Genomic DNA, 23,100 nt, shown 5'->3' on the forward strand with positions numbered 1-23,100 from the left:
ACATTTGGGTCAGTGGCAGATTTAGGGGGGGGGGGGCAGCTAGGGGCAGTTGCCCTTCCCTCGACGAGTTGAAGCAAGTCTGGTGCCCCTTTTTGGAAATTGTGCGCACCTTTTGAAGAATGAGAATCAGGTGAAAAAGTTTCTGAGACCGATAGGTTAATTTGCTTCAAGGATTTCCTCAAAGTTATGCTGTTTATTCCGAAAATGGATCTGAAATTCTTGTATACAGCGCACTCTCGTCATCAATTTTTGAATATTTTTCAGCGCCCCCACTACCAACTGCCCCTGCTTCAAGTTTTTTCTGGATCCGCCCCTGATTTGGGTAGCAATTCAAGAAAACAGCTTCAATTGTCCAAATTCCAAAGGAAACACAGCGAGATTTGTACATCGTTGGTTACACCCAAAATTATTTTAGACCTACACACAATAAGATGAGATGCTCTATAGTCAAGAAACATAATAGAGGTATATCTTACAAGTTATTTTTTATTTTTTTAGCTTTGTATATATTGTGGAATTTTGGCCTGGTAGTAGCTTTTCAGCAGGATAAAGTTGCAATTTTATTAATAGGGAAGAAAGATTGTTGTCCAGACACAGGGTGTATATTCGAGCAATATCACATGACAATTACATCACTTCACTACGATTCCATCACCGCTTGTAAATAGGTATTTTTGTGCATTACGTGTATGTATTTGATGTTTCTGTTCAGTGTATAGAGAGTAAGGATTTACTCGTATTAGTAGGATTATTGCCATCATTGTTGGTGCAAGGAGGTAGTATTGAGGAGTTATCCCCCCCCCCACATTTTTCCAACTAATGATAACATTTTTGATAAAATTAATAAAACTGCTTTTTGTAGGGGCAAGATAAAATTAGGAACTAGTTCTTTATTTCATCTTGGTAGTGGCAAGTCATTATTTTCAAAATTTGCGTAAGGAAAGTACCCTTGGTTCAAAGTTCTGAAGTATGGCAAAAGGGTTTGGTCCAGTCGGTCAGGCCCAATACCCTCCCTCTCTGCAGCAACTGGCGCTACCATCACCGTTGCCTGCAGTATTCTGGTGTGTTTCTGCCTATTTGCATCCATGCCTTGTAAAACTGTGGACAAAAATATTTTCAAACCAACAGCGAAATTGTAATAGTTCTTCAAAGTGAGTGGGCCTCTTGAGCTACTAGAAGGGTGCATGATTCGACAAAAAAACAGTTTTCACTCATATTTAAAGCCGGGGCATTAGCTGTCCGGATCCAATAAAACGACAAGTTTGAAAAATAAACGGCCAAGTTTGAAATTTCGTCCACAAAAGACTCCTGGATGGCAAAAATCCTGTCCCCTCTTAGCTATATCCTTGCAGCCTGGTTACCAGGCGCGTCACATATAAATGGCCTTTAAATATTCAAAGAGCCTTAAAGATTAAAGAAAGTAAATCTTCAACGTTAAAATGAATTGCTGCGTGATCCAGTTTTCTTGAAGTCATTTAGAAGTTTTGAGTGGGCTGGGCTAGGTTAGGTATGTATAAAACTTTTCATCATCTTTCAAGTATCAAGTGACAAAATGTGTTTCTAGAAACCAAATGGTTTTGTAAGTTCTGTTGAACTTTAACTTCCATTGGTAGTAACGCTATTATTCATCAAGGAAAAATTTACTGAGGCTTTATACTAGAATCGGCTTTTGCGCAATTTCATCTGACTGTACACCCTCAAAACCGGTTTCATATTCAACTCTGACAGTTTCTATATTGATTTAAAAAGGTTTTAGTAAACTTTTCAAAACCATTGAAAGAAATTGGGTCATTAACAGATGAACAGATTGGGAATGGAGGTTTAATTAGGCGCATAGTATTTTCAAAATTCACGATACCCTGGCCTTTCTTCTAGTCAAAAAGCTTCCTTTTGCAGTGCTGCACCCTTTATATCCATTTTTAAAAACGTTATTCGGACCACTTTTGTTGACAGTTGGGGGGGTAATAACCCCATTGGCACTGCTTCTGGTACGACGTAATTGAGCAACAATGTTCCCAACACCTAGGCCTACCGATCATTCTAAGATGAAGTGCGTTTGTGCCAGGACCATTTTTAGCAAGCAAAGCGACCCTTTAATACACTTTCATGGTAATATCGCTGGCTTAAAATGAGTTTAATCCCAACAAATTCACGGAGCCCTGATTAGGAGTAAAGGTAATTTTTTTAATTGCGGGTCTGTACATGTTATCTTACGTTCTTATGATTACATTGTTAAAAAATGCATCTGCATTATTTGTAAAGGAATTCCCAGCAAATTTAATTCCATTGAAAAGGCTTTTCAAAAGCTTTACCATTTTGAGGGCTGGATGGAGGATCTCAAATTTCTTTAGTTACATCCCACATGTGAACAAGGTTCGGGTGATATCATGTAACAAATTAAAAACATTAACATAGTGCCACAAATGCTTTGTCATTTAAGAGAATGAGAATGTATTCGCTGAAATGAGCCGCATTGTGACCGTTTTGCGTTGGATGCCCATTATGGGCTTTGAGTGGGTTTCTTCATTTATATCACAGATTTAAGTACCATTTTTTTAAAATAAAAGCCGAGTCTCTAATAAGCGCCTCCTTTTTCAACTAAAATTTGAAAAAATGTCCCCTCTCAATAACTTCTTTATCTAATAATTGAGCACCACCAACAGCGATTTTAGGGATTGCGGAGCCTGAACCAAAAACATCTGCGTGACCCTTAATGATTTATTTCTTTTTGGTAGGTGCGGACCTCTTTGGGCTACTATCAGTGCGGGGACTGGGGGCAATGGCTCCCTAAACCTTCTCAAACCAGCAATATGTCAAGTTTACGCTCCATTATCATGAGACAATCAATTATAGTAAAATTATTTTTCAATTTCTTTATTGCATTATCTTTCTTGAAAAATCAAGATTTTTAATGTCCTATTTCCGTTACAGGCTGAGATTCAACAAATCTCAAGAAATGAAATACTTGCAAAAATTAAAAATTTAAAAAAACAATAGACCATACACAATTAAACAGACATGATATAATAAAATCAGTTCAACTACATCGTTATCAGTTTCAAACAAGAAACAAAACGAACAACCCATGAAGCTGAAATTATGCGAAAAAAAAATAGAAATGTTGTAACCTGCCACGATTTCAGGATTTCACGATAAAGAGGGCAATAATTGAATTTTGACGATATTTTAATAACACAACAAAACAACTTCTTATATATAATGCTTAGAGAGTACGGTTACAGCCTTTTTCCTTCCAAAAATCTCATGTCAGCATGTATGCTGATGACACGGCCATTTCCCTCTCTTCAAAAAGTATTGGTGACCTTCAAAATGACCTAAACTTAGATCTTTTGAAACTACAAGATTGGCTGCATGCAAATAAACTTTCCCTGAACGTAGTGAAAATGCAGTCACTTGTTAAAGGCTCTGGTCCAAACATCCGTAAGATCGAAAGCCAGCCTGATGCTCCACCATCTTTTTCTTTTTCAATAGGTGATCAGAACATTGAAATGATCACCAACACAAGATACTTAGGTGTTCAGATAGACAGTAAGCTCAACTGTGACAAGCATATCGATACTATCAAGACCAAGGCTAATCGAGCCCTTGGACTTATTAAGTATTCTAAGAAATATATTTCATCTGACATACTCAACAAAATGTATAGAGGAACTGTTGAGCCCCATTTGAGCTACTGTTGTTCCGTTATGGGTTGCTGTTATGAATCAAAGCTTGACGTGTTGCAAAAAATCGAAAATAGAGCTGCCAGAATTGTCACTAGCTGCACCAGACTACTTGAGAAAATTATAGAGAGCGGTTTCTGCGTTCATAAGAAACTGATCTTAAGATACCGCTGCTAAAAACGATAAATGGCCAAAAGGCTTTTTCTTATCGCGGTCCAAAACTGTGGAACAGTCTAGAAATACTACCAAATTGGCCCCCTCCCTGAAAACCTTCAAAGGTAAATTTCTTTTGTTATTAGTATTATAACATATTTATTAGCGCTTATTTTAATCTTTTAAACAGGTCAGGTTGAAAAACATATATGTATGAACCTTTAACCTGTATAAATATTATAAAAAAATAAATATTATTAAAACACTTCGACTTTCCTAAACTATGACTCTCTCGTCTACCCTCATGAAACCTCCATGACGAGTCCTAAGTACAATGCTCACTGTGTTAAGATATTTTCACGTGGTTACTCACAAATCTAATTTAAGCAATGATATAATTTCGGCGTACGCTTCATAATTCTAACAAGAAAAGCCAGACTGAAACTGGAGCCATGTGGTCTATTAAAAAACGTTTAAGTAGTGTGGTTTGTATTCTTTAATGGATCTTTTCATTCATTTGACTTCTTTTGAAGGCAGTAAATAATACAAAAAACGATAACATAATATACCATACGAAAAACAACATAAAGCCGAAAACCCACTCCGGAAAATGATCCGCGGATCGGATCAGATTTTGTGTTGCGCACGCGCTTTGGTTGCACAAATGGCCACATGACCGATCCGCGACGGATCGAAACGGATCCGAAAAAAAGTTGACATCATTTCAACTTTCTTTTGTACCGTTCCTGTACAGTAGATTTCTCTTGATCAAAATCGAAATAGAACTTTTTGAACAATAGAGCACTTGCGTCATGAATTCCAATCTGAAACGATCCGCGGATCGAACGGGACTGATGAGAACAACACGATCTGATCCGATCCGCGGATCGTTTTCCAGAGTGGGTTTCAGCTTAAGATAAAAAATCTTTGCTCGTCGTTATTTTATTAGAGAACCTTTCTATTATCAGACTTTTTTATAGCCGCCTTAAGCTAGGCACCTTAACACAAGGGTTGTGCAAAAACTTCTGAATATTACTTTGCTACTCTTCACTTCAATATCGTCGCCAGCCCAAAAAAATATGGAATGGAAATAGCTCTCGAACACGCCCTTCAGACTCTCGGAAAACGTGGGGAGCGCCATTTTTAATAGTTTTGATCTATTTTTAATTTTTTTGGAAAGTAATTTCTCAAGCAGTATTTTTTGTAATTGGGGCTGGAATGAAACCCCCTACAAAGTTTTTCAACGGATTTTGAGAAATTAGAAAATCGACCTCTAAGGAAAACTGGGGTGGACATGCCCTGATGAGACGTCACTCCCGCACTCAAAACTGAAAGTGCCGCCTCAATAAACACATTTGGGAAAGCTGAAGTTTGATTGATCTGGTAAAGAATATAAAAACTGTTTTTGGTGGAAATCTGACAAAGATTATGATAAAGCAAAAGCAGGTGTTTTTAGGGCCGTCGTTAAGCCCTTTCACTTAGGGGGCGCCAGTCACCAATTTGACGACAAAATAGGGCGTGGCCTAAGATATTTCAATGTAGGGGTGTGGCATTTTGACGCAATTTATTTTGTTAATCAGAGAGGATATTCTCGTTTTGTTTATCAAAGAGGATTGCAATTCGAAGCCAAAATAGCAATGTTTTTGTTGCTTTTGCTGTCTCTCTGTCAATGTTTCGTTTATTTTAGTTCTTTCATTCACAACAGAATTATTTTATTATTAAATTCGTATCTCTACACGATATCCTATGAGAAATTAAAGTACAAGTTATGAATAAAGAGCTAATAATGCAAAACAAAAATTTAAAAATTTGGTTTAGACTATGCTTGAAATCAAGCAAACTTCTGATCTTCATGGGAACTGTGTTTAATTTGGGGTTTAATGAGCTATTCAAGTGTGTTTTTAATTTCCGTTTGAAATGCTAGAGTGAGGGGATTTCCCTTAATTCTTTGGGTATTTTGCTCCAAGCTTTATAAGCTCAGAAAATATAGAGTCTTTTTTTCAATGCATTATCGTTTTTTGTATCTCGATTAAACCCGCTAGGCGCTCATAAAAAGCAAAACTTACCCAGAGTGGGGCTCATTCGAAGGTGGGGCTTTGTGAGCATTTTCACTTCCAGAAAGTGGACTTATTCAAGGGGCTTGAATGTGGATGGGACCACTAGAGGACTCACGGCAGTACGGCAAATATTTTGAAAAGACCGAGTTACTCTACTTTTTTTATTCAAAGTTATGCCTTTGCAAACGATAGATTCAACTAACATGGTGCGGTGAAAAAATGCTTTAGGTTCCATTATAACGTCATCCAATGAACTCAGTCTGTTGTATCTATTTTAAGTTCCGCGCATGCAGGCAATTACATCATGAGGTGAAATCGTGTTTAAGTATAACGTTTTGTGATGTCATCGTGTCCAATTTATCGTCAACATTCAACATTGATTTCATGGACAATAACATCATTTTGAGATAACCGCTGAGCTACCAAAATGAAGGCGGCCAGAAGCCCTACCACCGTACCCGCAGGCCCCTTTGAGTGTTCTGTGATTAGCCTTCGTTCTTTAGCAGATGTCCAAGTAGCAACACGAAGCTAGGGGAGGGGCTGATAGAGGGGTTGTTCGAAAGGCTTGCAAATAGGTTCGTAGAAGTGCAGGCAATTGCTCCCTCTTTGAGGTGTTTTGCAACTCGCACTTATTCAATTATTTGAGCATGATTGCTTTGGCGATGTTTTTTGTCGTTTATTGGTTATCCTTAAGCTGATTTTAATCATGCATTTTTGTGCGTAAACAAAGTTCTGCAAAAGTTCCCTTTTCCTAAAATTTTGCTAACAAACGATTGCATTTCAATGTTGATGGCAAAAGTAGACTCTGTTCCGACATCATACCAATTTTTGTTGACCTAGAGAGGGAAAATTGGTAGCCATGAATTGAAGGTAGACACTCCCTCGATTTCAGTTTCTAATGAAGTTTTACTCACACAGAAATGATTGTTGTTTTCTCGAGCGATAGTGGTTAATAAATTCTAGCCCGCTCACTTTTTGGCTGAGGTATGAGATTAATTTTGTGTCATCAAAAATAATGATGGTAAAATTACCGTACAAGTTTGCTGGAAGGTTTTTGTAAGAAGGAAGAACCGCAGGATAGGCTGTCCGGATTCTGTGAATCTTGCAATGAGTGTTGTTATGAAAGATATACAGGAACAAAGCAGTACGACGATGTGAATCCAATGTCACGAGATAAAATTTTCAAAATAAATTGAATTTAAAGAATATACTTATATTTCGCCCCGGCATACAGGGCTTCATCAGAGTAAAAGGATTTTAGAAAGTATAATGACCCATCTAGTGACGTCATATAGTAAAACTCGGTAAAACTGACTTCCTTTCTTCAATTTCATTTTTAATCATTACTATGCATTTTAATTTTTTTTGCAATTATATTTTTGTAAAATATAATAAGTGTAAATTTATAAATTTTGTTGCATTCATTGTATTAACGAATTTCAAAATGCTAATTTTTTTAAGTAATAGTGGATTTTTATTTATACTTTGTCCGTTGTCCCAAACGCTGTCTGTATTGTTGTCCCAGACGCTGTTTATATTGTTTGTAACAAGTTTTTGGAATGAGAGGTGTAAGTGAATCTTAAATTTAAAGCTCGTGCTTCAGACACTCGAATGAAACTACGCTGGGGTACTTTAAGTGTCTATGCAGCGAAATTTTATGTCCTGCTTTTTTTTAAGAGTTATATTTTCCTATCTTTTCCGATACGTTTGACACCAAAATTGTCGTAATTTGACCAGCAAAAGTGTGTTTAATCAGAGTTTGAAATTAGGTAGTGCTTGCGAAAATCAAGGCCAGTTTGTGACGTCACAGTGATGAGTCGAGACTACAGCAATCCGGAAACTGCGGTTGTCCAGAATAGGTTCTAGTGAGGGAGATATGAAGAAGAATTGTGCAAATTGTGATAAAAGCACAAAAATTTCAGAAAACACCAAGTTTGATACGCTGAAAAAGATGTAATATGTACCCAAATCATATCTTGCCCATAGATCTATTTTTAGACTGGGGTACTCCGGTCAAGACCCCTAATTGTACCTTTGGTCATAAACGGGGAACGCCAGGCCATAGAAAGTTGAAATTCACAATAAAAAGACAGTTTAACTAGACAAAAAAGATGTGATATAGACCCGATTCATAATTTGCCCCTAAATTCTATTTTTAGACTGGGGTACTCTGGTCCAGATCCCTAATTGTACAATTGGCCATGAACAGAGAATCCTAGTTCATAGAAAGTTGAACTTCACAATATAAAGGCAGTTTAACGAGCCGAAAAAGATTTTAAATAAACCCAATTCATATGATGCCCCTAAATTCTTTTTCTAGACTGGGGTACTCTGGTCCAGACCCCTGGCCACAAACGGAGAACGCCAGGTCATAGAAAGTTGTAATTCTCAATATAAAGGCAGTTTGACATGTAGAAAAAGATTGGATATCGAACCAAATCATATCTTGTCCCTAAGTTCTATTTTTAGACTGGCGTACTCTGATTCAGACCCCTAATTCTACCATTGGCCATAAACGGAGAACGGAAATTCTCAATATAAGGCAGTTTAATACGCTGAGAAAGATGTGATATAGTTCCTATTCATATCTTGCACTCTAACAATATAAAAAGGGGAGCAATTTTCAGGGGAGGTCCATATCCTTTCATTTTAAGCCTATCAAACTGCCCCTTATTGCAAAGTTTCATGCTATTCTATCAAAGTGAGACTGAGATACGATAATACCGTCAATAAAGGTCTAGGGCAAAGTATCCCATTCTAAAAATAGAAAAGGAGGCAAATTCAAGTTGAAGTCTTTATCCTTTCATTCCTTATCGTATCAGATTGTTACTTGTTACAAAGTTTTATGTTATTGTACTTACTTACAGCAGATATATCGTAATATCGCCGCTAGAGTCTTGGGGCAAAGTACCCCAGCTAAAAATAGCTGAAAGGGGCAATTTTCAGTTTGGGTCCCTATCCTATCTTTTTCAGCGTATCAAACAGTCCATTATTGCAAAGTTTCATGCTAGTATCACAATTTTCACAATTCGACCTAATAATTTATTTAACAGGCCTGACTAAGTGGTTTCGCCTCGACTCATCACTGTGACGTCACAGCGGGAAATAAAATTTCGCAACGCAACTGCAAAATGTGCATACTTTGACACTCAATGAAAAAAGAACCATTTAACTTATCGGAATTCTGTTTATTGTATAAGAACAAGGGCGAAGGATTCTATAGATTTCTTTTAAAATATTGGAATGGTAAATTTCGCTGCATTGGCACTTTAAGCCTTAAAGCTTAAACGTACGTGATGTAGTTAAAACGCTAATGATGAAGAGTGTCCTGAAAACAAAATGATTGTTATCTATTTTATGAGTTTATGAACATGATGATAATACATTTTGTCCTAAGTTGTTTTTGACAAATCGACGGGACTTTAGAAAAAAGCATGTAAAACTAAACAGAGGTCCAGAAAGTTCAGAATTCAAGAATATGTTAAAAATTTTGATCTTTTATCGCCAATAAAACCAAGATAAATAACAGAAAAATTTAATCTTGGTAAACCTAAAGAATGATGTTTAGCAAAAAATGATTCTTAGAATATAGACAGAAAACAGACTGTATCCTACGCCATATTGCAAGCCTGTCGTTGATGCTGATTTATGCTTTGGTTAACACTATACAATCTTTCTTTATAAAAAAAACTTAAAATTTTTCTCGATATTCTAAAGAAATTCCAGCTATGAGCCTGAATATATTCTTAAAAGTTTTCTTAATATTTCAAATCTGATTTGTTTTCAGGATGAGAACACCACCCGCAATCAAACAGAAACCACACTTTTTGAAAAGAACGAGGATGTCAGTCATGCGAGTTCCTGGTTTGGGCATTGCCAAACAGGCGACTCCTGGCAAGCGCTGAGGCTGAGCAACATTTTTATCAAGAATTTGACGATTCTAAGCCTTAATATTCTTCTAAACAATGTTCTTATAAGAAAAGAGTGTAGTCAGTGTAGTCATAAAACGCTTTCCTTTTCGCAATGGCCTTGGGCAAGAATCGAAAGCTGGCTTCCATTTTCGAAAGCATCGAACAGCTTCATCCAAAGAGTGAAATTTTGAATTAGAACTTGTAAATAAAATGATAATGTCGTTATCTTTAACACATATGTTGATATTCTTATTGATTCATGGTGAAAACTGGGTTTCGGCAACGAGACTGGAAAACAAAACCTATCACGTTGATGCTGATTCAAATTATGCTGGTGAGTAGCAAAACATCTGTATTGCGACATAAACTATTGTAAGCAAAACATCTTTAAGCAAAAATCAAGCTTAAAACTGCAGAGCTACAAGCCAAGAAAAAGACCATTTTTTGTATGAAGTTAATTTTTTTGAAAAACATTTTTGGGCAGAGGGGGCTAAAGCCTCCTCAACCACATGCTTTTGCGGTCCTTGTGCTCGTTTCCCTCTTGGCATTAGGGAGGTTTAGATCTTGTGCGAGAACGAGTTCGAATTCAAGCTTCAAATTGCGCATTGTTGACAAAGTGTTGTGTATTTTTTTGAATTGTGTAGTTTTACAGGGCATTTCATGGCCACTCAGTCAAAAACGTTTTGTATTTTTGGCCAGTTAGTGATGCTCCTTCAAATGTGAATCCAGTTATACAGCCAATGTAGGACATATCGCATAGATTACGTATCTCATCCCCAGGGGTAACTTCAATAGGCAGGGAACGGGGGTTTGCCATTTGAAATATTTTCTAAAAAACTCTACCCCAAAAATTAGAAATAATATGGAATGTATTCCCTTAAAAATGTATTTCATATTTGCAAAAACCGAAAAGATCATTTCATTTGTATATCATTTCAAGAATATAAATGAAAAGATACCAGTACCTTTCTTATCAAAATGATATAAAAATTTAAGGGAGTGCTAAAAATCAAACCTAAAGCACATGCCCATGTTTTACCAAAATCGATAACTCACAAATTATTTTCTTCTTGAAAAATGGTCCTCAAGAAATGGCACATTCTGTACCAGTGTATGTGGAAGTTCCCCCCCCCCCCCCCGAGTCTTATCTTACCATGCATACTTAGATACATTTATATATTTCTACACATTGCTATTATTTTAATTGGTTATATGTTGGTTTTTAGTTTGCCAACTCATTATCACATCTATGTCTTGCTTATGATAGTTGGTATTAATTGGCTTTTTATAATACGGGGCTCAATACGACCGCAAATCACCATATACAGATAAGGTCATATTCGTAGCTTCGTTCTTTGTTTGCAATAGTTGTAAAAAAGCGGGGTTTTATTTTTCTTATCTTTAAGTAGCTTTTGGGATTCATATACATAGAAAATATCATACATTTTCTTCGTAGAAGCTGAATTGGATGCTCAATATTACAGACGAAATTCTGAAAATCATCGCCAGAATCCAAGAGAAGCAGATTTTGTAGCAGATCTAAATGAAAAATCGATTGATAATTACAGCAACAAGTCAGCAAACTACTTGAAAATTGTTCACGGTAATTCAATTGACAGATATAAAAGCCAAGGTAGGTTGTCTTTTTTCAAAACAGCAGGGATCTTCTAATTCACAAACTAGTTGTGATAATTTGAATCTTCCCGTTGGTTTTGAAAGCTTTCCACTAAGCTTTGCTGCAATTTTAGATTAATGCATTTTTTATAACAAAATGACCGATTTTTAAGGGAAATGCATGCTTGATTCATATTGCATTTAGGGGGGGGGGGTTGGGGGCAATTTCCTCATGATTGACTTCGTAATTTCTGACACTGTACACACATTCGACTCTCATCGACCCTTGATTAACCAACGTGTGGTGAAAAATTTGAAACAAAGATATTGCTCTTAGAATTTGATAAATTTTCATGATGCATCTCAGTCTAATACTGGGTTTATTTTATTGTGCAGTGATAACCAATTTGCGTGGTGATAAATTGTAATTGTGCAGTGATAAACCCAATTATGTGCAGTGATAAAACTAACATGAAGAGATTTGGTATTGAAAAAGTAAAATTGCAGCAACTACCATTACCAATAGACAACAAAGTTTATACAAGAGCATAAAAAAGAGAACATAGCAGTAAAAATGATCATAATTTATGAAATCTCTCTAAAATTTGATCGAATCCAGTCTCTAGCTTGTTTTGCTCTTCATCTTCCTCTTTGACATATTTATTCTCGAAAACATGTCTAAACCAAGACTACTTTTCTTCGTCGAAATCTCTTGTAAGGATTTGATGAGAGCCGGCGTGATTCGAATACAGCTAGTTTGATAGGTGTGGTCATGAAAATGTTTAAAAGACAACACCCAAATCTTCAAAAATTTTGACTATGTGCAATGATGAAAAATTCTTAAAATAAACTCTGGTATAAACAATCAAAAAGTCAAAAAGGAAACAAAAGTTTTTTTGAATAGCAAATCATTACAAAGACGATCCTGCTTCTCAAGACTCAGGCTGTTCTTTTTATTCCAATGGGTGTGTTCTTTGGATAAGGGAAAGAAAATAATCAACAATTCTTCCATTAAAATGCTTCATAAAAAACTATACTGTACTAAAAACTGAATTCGAAAAATCTGAACCCACTTCTATTCCATACAGATGCTATAAAAATTTTTCTACCGATCAATTTAACGAGGATCTTCAATTTAATTTAGCTAAAATACCTAAAGAAAATGTATCGTACGATGTTTTCAATCAAACTCTGATTTCTATTCTTGATAAACATGCCCCTCTGAAGAAAAAATTAGTGAGAGCAAATAATGCGCCTTTAATGAATAAAGATATAAGAAAATTGATAATGCTGATATCTAAAGCAAAAACAAAACAGTCTCTAACAGGGAGAAGTACCAAAAAGTTAGAAATAAATTAGACGCACTAAAAGAAGATATTTCGAAATTTTAGATGTAAAATTCGTCAAGGATAATGAAAAATTCTGGAAAACATTCCAGCCTTTATCAAATGATAAATTTACAAAATCAAATAAAATCATACTGATAGGGAACGATTAAATCCTGTCTGAGAGCAAAAAAGTAGCAGAAACATTGAATAATCATTACGTGAATGTTACTGAAAGCCTAAAAAATTGCCCGACCTTTATCTGATAATGTGCAACAGACGTCTGACGAAAGGACAGCCTCGTCACTATTAGATCAATTGAAATGCTTTGAAAGCAACCGTAGTATTTTAAAAATCAAGGAAACGTTTTATCAATTTCCTAAGTTTAATTTTAAAAATGTAACTTCCAAGGAGGTAAGACAGATAATTTACAACCTAGAGGAAGACAAGTCAACCGGAGCCGATAACATCCCCCCAAAAGTTCTTAGAATGGCAAAAGACTTTGTCTCTGGACAACTAGCTGAAATATTCAATCGATCTATTTCTGATGAAACGTTTCCCTTTCTTATGAAAATGGCTAGTGTGTGCCCTATTTTAAAAAAAAGGAGATTCAACTAGTAAAGAGAATTATAGACCAATAAGTGTGCTCCCTTCAGCTTCAAAGATAATCAAGAGAATAATGTTCAATCAAATCTAGAATTACAACAGTGTTATACTGTTCTCTTTGCTTTATGGATTCAAAAAAGGTTATAGCACACAATACGCTTTACTGAGACTTATTGAAGGCCTGTAAAAGTGCCTGGATAAAAAAGATGTGGCTGGTGCAGTGCTTATGGATTTATCAAAAGCATTTGATTGTTTACCCCATATACTTCTACTAGCCAAATTGAAGTCTAATGGTTTCAGCGACAATGCAATGGGATTTATGTATAGGTATCTTGATAAAAGAATACAACAAGTAAAGATAAACTCAAACTTTAGTGATTGGATGAAAACAGAGCAAGGAGTTCCTCAAGGATCAATCTTAGGCCCGTTGCTTTTCAATATTTACATAAACGATATTTTTCTACAATTGAACAAAAGCAACTTACGCAACTATGCAGATGATAATAAAATTTGGCTTTCAAGTATTGATATGAATGAACTAACTGAGGACTTAGAATCGGAAGCAGCTATTCTTGATAAATGGTTTATGGAGGGACGCCGAAAGCATGGGGGCAGCAGCCCCCCATTCCCACCCACCAAAACCCAATCAACAGAATGGGAAGTTTTAGACTGACCTTTTAGATTAAACGTTTTATCGGTACCAAAGTAGTATGTTATATCATTTTTTGTTATAATTCTAATGTCATTGAAAATGTGCCCTTTTTGAGTAGCTGCCCCCGCCGCCTCAAAATGCTTCCGGCGCCCCTGGTTTTATGAAAATTTTTTGGTGCTCAATGGCGATAAAAGCAAGCTTATAACATTTAAAGCCATTGGATCCAATTTAGAAGAATCTAAAATTAAAATAAATGGTTATACTATAATAGAAAGTAAGAATGTTAAACTTTTGGGAGTGACACTAGACCATCAACTTAAAATAGTAGTCCTATGTCCTATCATTGTCCTATGTAAAGAAGCCGGGGAAAAGGTAAACGCTCTAGCCAGGATTGATTCGTATATGGACGAAGCTAAGCGAATTCTTTTAATGAAAACGTCTCCATATTATCATATTTTAATTATTGCCCTCTTATTTGGATGTTTTGCAGAAGGAAAAATAATTGATGGATAAACCGGATTCATGAAAGAGCAATGAGACTAGTTCATTATGATTATGAATAAACTTTTGAACAACTTTGTATAAAGAATAAAACAATAACTTCTCATGAGAATAAAACAATAACTCCGGTTTGAATCCACATTTTATGGATAAAATATTTTCCATAAATGAATGCCAATATTACTTAGGAAACTCCCAATTTAATACAGCGAGCCATATTACAGGATTTAAAACTGTATCAAACAGTTGTAGCCAAATATGAAACTCAGTCCCAAACGAGATAAAATACTCCCCTACTTTACAAATATTAAAAAAAAAATCTCAGATACTTACATCGTTTAATTGTACTTGTGATCTTCGCAAGGAATACATTAGCAACATCGGTTATATTTGATTTACATCATATTTAGCGTTGGCAATTCAAATTAGTTGGTTTTAATTAGCTTCAGTATGCATAGCTAAATATCTTACCTACTTTAAAAAAAGAAAGAAAACATTTTTTTCTCTCTAGAACACATAAATGTTTTAAATTTGCCAACACTCACACTACAGGTATAAAAGACCCTTGGGCACCATGTGAAATTTGGTAACAATGACTTGTTTATTTAGGGCCTTAGATATTTCTAAGCCTAAAAAGGTCTTGAATACAATTTGCTTTGACAAAAAAGACAGTCTGTAGGTTTTCGAAAGGTTTTCAGGTTTCGTGTTTTGAAGCCCCCATAAAATTGTTGCTAAGGTAGCTGTCACTAAGTCTGACTGGTGATGGAGTGGAAGCAAACTTACAAGGGTATGACATTTTCTGAGGGTAATTTGGATGGGGTAGAGACTTTTTGAGGAAGAAGTTTGTGTATGAAACAAAATTGAATTTTAAAAAGTTCATCTCAAATTCTTAGCAAGATCATTCATGTTCTATGGCTTCTCAAAATCAGAAGAGTCGGATGCTGATGTTGAAAAAGAATTGCCCCATGAAAATTCTGTAAAAAATTTCATCAGATCTTCATAATCTTCTTGTCTCTTTTGAAAAAAGTGTCCAAAGTCTTTTGGCAAGACATGAGGGGAATGAGATTTTTTTGCATAATTCTAAGGTGTTTTTGAATTTTTAACGGGGTTTGAAATTTTTTTCGTGCTGTAAAAGATTTGTTTCTGTCCGGATACCGGTCAAACTTAATGACAGCTCCCTAAGACACACTCCGATAGGAACGCTGGTTGATGTTATATATATTCCTATATTTTGCTTCCGTTGAGCGTGCATCATCATCATCATCATCATCACCATCACCATCACCATCATCTCAGCCTGTTCACGCCACGGCTGGCGGGTGGCCTCCACAGCTGTCACCACGCTCTTCGATCTTGTGCCACATGAGTCCACAGGCTGCCAGCTTTCTCTTCTATCTCATCTCTCCATCGTCTTTACCGTCGGCCTTCCTCTTCTTCGTCTTCCATTTTTTCGGGGTCCATTCTGTTGTTATATTTGACCATCTATTGTTGTTCATTCTGACAAGGTGTCCCGCCCACTGGCTTTTCATCCTATATACTTTCTCTGTAATGTCTTTCACTTTTGTCTTTGATCTTATGACTTCATTCCTGACCTTGTTTAACGTGCAGAAAACACGGAGCCAGCAAGAGACGATGCTGTGTGACCGTTGTGTCTTGATGAATTTACTGAGTGACTTACAATAAAGGGCGTATACACATAAAAGGCTTATACACATAAAACGAGGGGACGCTACAAAAGTGTTGTTGTTTATGTTACTATGGATACAGAGACAATGGGTGGTGTTAGTAGTTATGAAACAATGAATGAATTGATTACGCTCGACAATGGTCACTACATCCCTTCTAACTGACAAAGAACACGAAACCTCCGCAATAAGTTTGATTGAGTAGACAGAAGGAGTTAGTTTTTCTCACTCCAATGGTGATTTTCTCATTTGCACGCATTACTGATTGGACAACTATACCGGTCATGTGCTCGCGTTTTTCTGATTTGCCTTTTACGATCCACAACTGGTTATATATTTTCCATCGTGTTCTTTCGGAAACTTGCTCTGACGTTTCAAACTCTGCTCTCAGGAGTGTCCGACCAGAAAGCTCTCAGTATGCTGTAAAATGTTTGCTTTTTTCAAAGCCATTTTCAAGTTTTACTGTCACAGAAAGCGTTAGGTTTGTTAGTTTTTTTGGCGTTTGTTTGATATCCGTTTCATTTTTTTCCGACCCATTATAGTGATGAAATGATTTTAACAACTTAGGTATCAAACATAATTGTAATTCATGACGGATAACGTGGACTTAACACCTTTGGAAATTGCTAATAAAACGCAATAAAGTACTTAATTGGCCATTTATTGGGCAAGGGAATACATTTTACGTATCCGATGTAAAAGACGTATACATGGTCACAAATCAAATGAAAGTCCCGCAATGAAGTGAAACTGACACAATAGGCTTCGATTGGAGATTATCTGGATTAGGACAATAATTTAAGGTAAAATTGGATCAAGCCTGACTATTATATCGCCTTCCTTTTGCAGGAAAATCAGTCATTCTCACACTGGCCATATTTGTTGCTGTCTTTGGTTGTGGGTTAGGCTCAGTTGTCGTTTATTTTGCATGGGAAAGGTAAGGTCCTTCTTCATATGGTTCAGGGTTGTGAAATTTTCAATTATTTAGATTAACGATTGCAGAAAGATTAAGCTATACATAAAGGAATGGGAAATTAATTGGGAAACTCGTAAATATTTCCGATAATTCATTTCGGGGACTGGTTGGTGCTATGTTTCTACTTGAAGCAATACTATTTCGTGACAAGAGTTGGAACAGGTAATTAGAATTTGCACCAAGGAGGCGCATAAATGAAATAATAGGAAGCTCCTCTGCAGGTCAATGCCCCTCTCTGGGCCCGACAATATTCGGCGATGTACTATGTTGGAAAAATATAACGTTCTTTCACTTGAAAAGGCAAAATGCACAGGTCGGGAGATTGTTTTACGGATTAATAGTGTCAAAAGAGAAATTGGAACTATAAGCAGTGCTTTCAGAGGCCGCTAGGAAAATTATAGAAAATGGATTAATGAACTCCAACAACTTTAAAATCATAGCTTGTATTCTCTTGTAAGATTCAAACCAAAGTTCCACGGATACATGAAAATGGGACGAGGGAAGAAGCAAGCAAAAGGATCTAAAAACAACTGCGAAACGGTGAGCAAAGTTCATTATTTGTAATTCATTATTTCAACTTCTTTTTGTCATCAAATAAGGCGGTACATGTTTAAGGCGCCTTTTCAGCCCCAGTGTAGGCCCCATGTAATTTTACGAATTTCAAGGGAACTACCCTGCTAAACCAGGGACCGAGGAAGTGGGCTGATGGAGCATAGCCCCCACTTACCTCCAAAATTTTTTCAAAACAATGCAAAACCATACCTTGCTTGTGGTTTTAAAAAAACGTTTCTAGCATGTTTACCCCCCCCCACCCCACCCTAAAATACGGCTCAGCCCCCTGAATCCTTTACATGCTTCTGGTTCCTCGTGTAAAACTAGCTTTTTCTGCAATAGATATTTCTTTATGTTTATCTGTATTCCTTATCAATATAATTATGCAGGCTGTTGTTTTCTAGAATTACACTGTTCTGGATATGATAGCTGAAGATTCTCTTGAAGAGGTAGAAGACGGCTCTCAGAACATAGGCAATCTCGGCAGTGGCACTTTGATGAGACTTGGGAATGATTCAGTTTCTGAAAGTAACTCAAAAATGTCATATAGCTTGAAGGGTAATTGTAACGGATTTAAAGATCCAGACGGTGCCCAAAGGATGAACAATTGTACTAAATGGCTCAGAGAGTCCGGTGTCTGTGACAATCTTGGTGACGATTTACAAGAAGATGTCGTAGAATTCGATCGGAACTCTTCGACCAAGTTATTTCAAGATAAGCAGGGTGTAATCGATAAACCAACTGGACAAAGAACACAATGTGGAAATAGAAGCAAAAGTGAGATGGCGAAGCAAAGCAGTTGTAACAGTCTGTCAATGGAAAGCAGGAATAATTTGGCCGTAAACAAAAAGAGTCGTACAAGCAATAAGAGGTCAAGAAAAGACTGCAAAGGGAGTAGCACGCCAGCTGGATGTTTTGAAGATGCCGATAGCGATTATGAAACAAATAACATATCAACTGACAGCGAAGCTCAAGTTTTCAAATCTAAGCATACATTTAGAAGAAAGAGTCAACCATCCTGGCTGGCTACCCTTGATATTGACGGTAGGCAATGCACGTATAGAGATGATGGAAATAGCATAGAGTACGGTGTTTACGGGGAAGGCCTTACTGGAGAGAGTAAAAGATCACGCGAAGGCTCATTAACTTCAGAAAAAGTCAATTCAGTGGAGCGCTCTAGCGAAGCAACAGAGAAAACATTGAGGTTTGACATGAATATTGATAAAGAACAGGATATGAATGATTCTAGAGAGGAATTAATGAAACAATGGATGAGAGGCAAACGGAAATCGATTCGAGCTTCAATCTACTGCGTTTCGTCAGAGAGTGACGAAGATAATGAAATAACAGGTGAAAGTCCAGAGGCAACCGAAATGCAAATGGTAACTGGAGCTGAAGAAGTAATTTACTTTAACTATGCTACGAACGAGGCGAAATCACACAAACAGTTCCAAAACAACGATGATATAGGCCGCTACGACAGCTCAACGGTGAACACAAAAAACACGGACATCGAGACTCAGAGTCCATGTATCAATACAAAAGAACGATATATGGATCACATTGGGTATGACAGTGAGGAAGAATTAGTGACAACGGATTCGAAACAGTTTGACGAAACAGAAAGAGACCGAATAACTCTGATGTCGGATCATTTACTTAAAGGTTTGCTCGTTTTCTTTTTTGTTAAATCTGTTATAGCTATATATACATGTTTGTGGCAAAGTAATGTTTTCACGACATTTATTTTCTCAAAACATTTTGCTTGGCTTTGTTTCCTCAAATTCATTTTGAACAAAATTGAAGACGGGAATACTATATCAAATTAAGGAAATTAAAATATTAAAAAATAACTATTTATGTTAAATAAAAATAGCTATAGTTCTCTCAGAGAGAAAGTCCTTGTTTTTTCACATGAATTGCTAACAGAAATCCTGGCGCTGATAGGTCAAGGTACCAATCAAACGCAAAATCCTTCCTTTCACGTTACTTTCGTTCAACAATTTTGCATAAACTTTCACTTGATCAAACTAAGTAAAATCGCTGATTGTTAAAATGATCGAAAATGTAACATTCCCACTTATAGAGAAACTATATATTTCATGTGGCAAATCAGGAGTTTTTAATTCAGATTTCTCTTGCATTCAAGGAACGCGAAGCATATTACAGATTTAGGAGCCTAAAACGGTTATTGGGAGGGGGGTATAAAGATGCTAAAAACCAAGAGCAGGGGTGGACATTGTGGGCTGTTGTTGCGCGAGAATCCCTCTAGAGGGAGAATGTTTGAAAAGTTTTCATAAACTTGAAGTTGGCATTTAGGTAACATTTAAGGCCGAAATGATGCAAACTGAAAAGAGAAGACCAAAACCAAGTAGCCAGAAAAACCAAATACCAAGTAGCGTGCCCAACTTCCTTCTTAGACTTCCGGCCCAAATTTAATTGTTCTGAGGAGATTTTTGTTATTACTACTGATGTCATCTTATAACCTTTTTAAGGCGATAACTTTTTTCGGTTGAGTTGATATTATTAATCTCCCTCGAAAAATAGTAATTTTTTCACTTCGTGTGCTAGCTATTAGAAATTTGCATTTAAACGATAATCCTGGCCCCATTGAACATGAAGTTTAAAAAAGATTCTCCTATGTAAAGGAATTATTTTAAAGAGATGGTCAAAAAAGCAAAAAATGAAAAACATCAACATCAATCACGAGACATTAGCCAAAAAATAAATGAATTGTAGGAGAGCAAGTACAAGTCACCATTTCAACAAAGACAACAATAGTTTTCACGTCATCACTGCCTAGTGTACAGCTAATATAGATTTTTCAAAGTAAAGTCTAGTAAATTGTTTTCCAGATGCAGCAATCTTTAGTTCAATCAAAAATTATGTATGTATGAATGTATGTATGAATGTATGTATAATTCGACACATTATAAAGTATAAGTATTTACAATTTATAAAATTTAAAAAGAATATAATACAATAATTCACATTAAAAAAATAGGTGAACACCCCTAAATTCAGTAGTAGGGCTAGATATAAAAAGTCTAGCTGAACTTATTTCCACAATGGTCCCCTTAGAGGTGCTGGTTTAACAGGAAAAGTAAACGACGGGAAATAGGATGATACAGATATTTGTCATTGTTGTTAGCTCCAAACCAGTCTTTGGAAGTCCTTAGACATACATATATGTCATCTTCCTTTCTGCTATGTTTTGTAAAAAGTTCACTTTGATCTTATGCTTGAATGTGTTGATATTGGAAATTAAACTTCGATTTCTGCTCGTTGTTTTGCTCGTTCAATGCTTGTTGGTTTGTTCCACGAGCGTTAGAAAATATCCAAAACTATTCTATCTTATTTTTAGTGAATGGGAACGCATATAAATCTATAGATTAGACCTTCGAAGACAAGCTACTGTTCCGGTCAAAATTATTGAGACAAAATGTGATGTCTGGCGTTTTCTTCTTTACGTTTCCCCTGAAACTTGTTAGATTAGTAGTTCTACCATTTGTGCTTTAAAACATGTATTCAACATTTAAATGGAGTGGGGGGAGAGAGATGAGGGGGTGAGAGGGAAAGGTTACCTTTTAAAGGATAAGAAAACAAAAACTCTTTTCGAAATGTCTCAACTATTCTTGTCCGGAGTTGTAGGTCACGTAGCTTGCATTTGTACTTTATGTCACTGTTACCAAAAATTTCAAGCCTTTTTTATCCAGGAAAGCAATATTATCAAGAAAATGATCTTTACAGCTGACTTCACTCATCAAAAGAAACAATCTTTTGAAAGTCATTATAGCATTCTAGATTGTTTCATGATATGATTAATTTTCTTTGCTTCTTACAGTTCATAAATCAAAGTAAGGTTTTCCTAATTGAGCGGATTTCTTTGCAGGACTGATGCTGGACATAGAGGAGAATATTGTTGGTGCTTATGACAGTCGTAGACTATTCAGATCACACAGTGATAGCGAGCTCGGGAGATCCAAATACATCACAAATCTTCCAGATCTTACAAATATTAACAGTTTTTCAACCAGCAATTTAAGAAGCAAACAGATAATCCCAACTAACTCGAGTCATGAAGAAAACAGACCTGGGAGCTCAAAAAAAGAGAAAACAAGAAACTTGGTTAGTAAGAAACTCAGAAGTGTAATAAGATTTCTTAGAATAAACAGAAAGAAAAGAAACAAGTAAATGTTTTTATAACGTAACTTGGGAATCTAACGTAGTCATTTAATCTAGGGAAATTTTTGACATAAGCAATATTGTATTTATTAAACGTGTAACGTGATTTGTTATAAAAATTTGAGTTAAAATGATTCTACTTGACTTTTAAGACTCGTTTTCAAGAAAAGACTCGAATTCCTTTGTGGTTCTATAAGAAGAAAAGGGTTACGCTATGCTTGTCGAGAAATTAGTCTTTCTGGCACTGTATAGATATCGTATAAACTTTTATGTAAATATTAAGCAGCCTTGACAAATTGAAAATCTGCAGTAACATTTGGCTATCAACGTAACATAAAGCCAATTTTTACTTTAGTTGGTTAGGTTAGGAAGAGCAGCAAGGGCCTATAGCTATGCCCAAACAGGGGGAAAGCAGGAGGGGCCAAAGTGAAAGGGATGTGAGAACTGTTTGTTGACCTTAGTTTTGAAAAAAAGACAGGTAATAAGCGGACACCAAAGCAGGGTGGATCCAGTGATGTAGCAGCAAGCTTGCCAATTTTTGGAATTAACAAGGGGGCTCAGCCTCCCTAGCTCTACCTCTCTGGGTAAAACGTTCCAAGTATTATAAAAGCTAAGGTAGTAACAATAAAAATATTGATATGAATAATTTTAGCCAAAGAGCAGTGTCTTCTATATCCGTTGCCATTTTTTCTATCTTGGCAATCAAATGGTTTAATTGAGCAGCTGTTGAAAGTTCCGGAAGACAGGTAACAGAAGATGCATTCTTCTTGATAATGAAATTCGACCAGTTTTCATTTGGACTTTCTCTCTTCGCTACGGACAGTTCGTTTTTCCAGTTTTTATGTTGCAAACTTAAAGCAGTGGTGGACTGGCACAGAACTTTTAACCGGCCACGAAGATCTGAATGGGGCTCTGGTCGTTGTGATCTGATAAACTAAGGAGTGGTCAAGTGACCATTGTATCATAATCGATCAATTTCTAGGCAACATAACATAGCAAAGTTGGTCTATTGAATATACATAACTGCTCATCGATCTAAAAAAAGATTAACATAAAATAGAAAACATTCTGCCCGATTTGGATTTCATTTTTTTTCTTTAGAAAAGCAAATTTGCTATTCTTTGAATGCTTGAGTCAGACAATCTGAGCCAGACGAGCCGGACAATTCATGTTTTAAACTGTTCAGCAACAGGTTTTTAT

At 36.2% G+C, this 23,100-nt stretch overlaps 1 protein-coding gene across 1 annotated transcript; it reads left to right on the forward strand.

Annotated features, from left to right (window-relative positions):
• Positions 1–9,103: 9,103 nt before the first annotated feature.
• On the forward strand, positions 9,104–22,034 carry LOC135694598 (uncharacterized). Its single transcript, XM_065213412.2, has 6 exons — positions 9,104–10,138; positions 11,261–11,437; positions 17,037–17,124; positions 17,622–17,703; positions 18,120–19,380; positions 21,608–22,034. Exons 1-6 carry the CDS (start codon positions 10,015–10,017, stop codon positions 21,907–21,909), a joined length of 2,034 nt encoding a protein of 677 aa, XP_065069484.2. The 5' UTR covers positions 9,104–10,014; the 3' UTR covers positions 21,910–22,034.
• The last annotated feature ends 1,066 nt before the right edge of the window (positions 22,035–23,100 follow it).

Source organism: Rhopilema esculentum, chromosome 8, assembly GCF_057945365.1.
Source record: "Rhopilema esculentum isolate cy_ngs chromosome 8, ASM5794536v1, whole genome shotgun sequence".
Taxonomy (NCBI): domain Eukaryota; kingdom Metazoa; phylum Cnidaria; class Scyphozoa; order Rhizostomeae; family Rhizostomatidae; genus Rhopilema; species Rhopilema esculentum.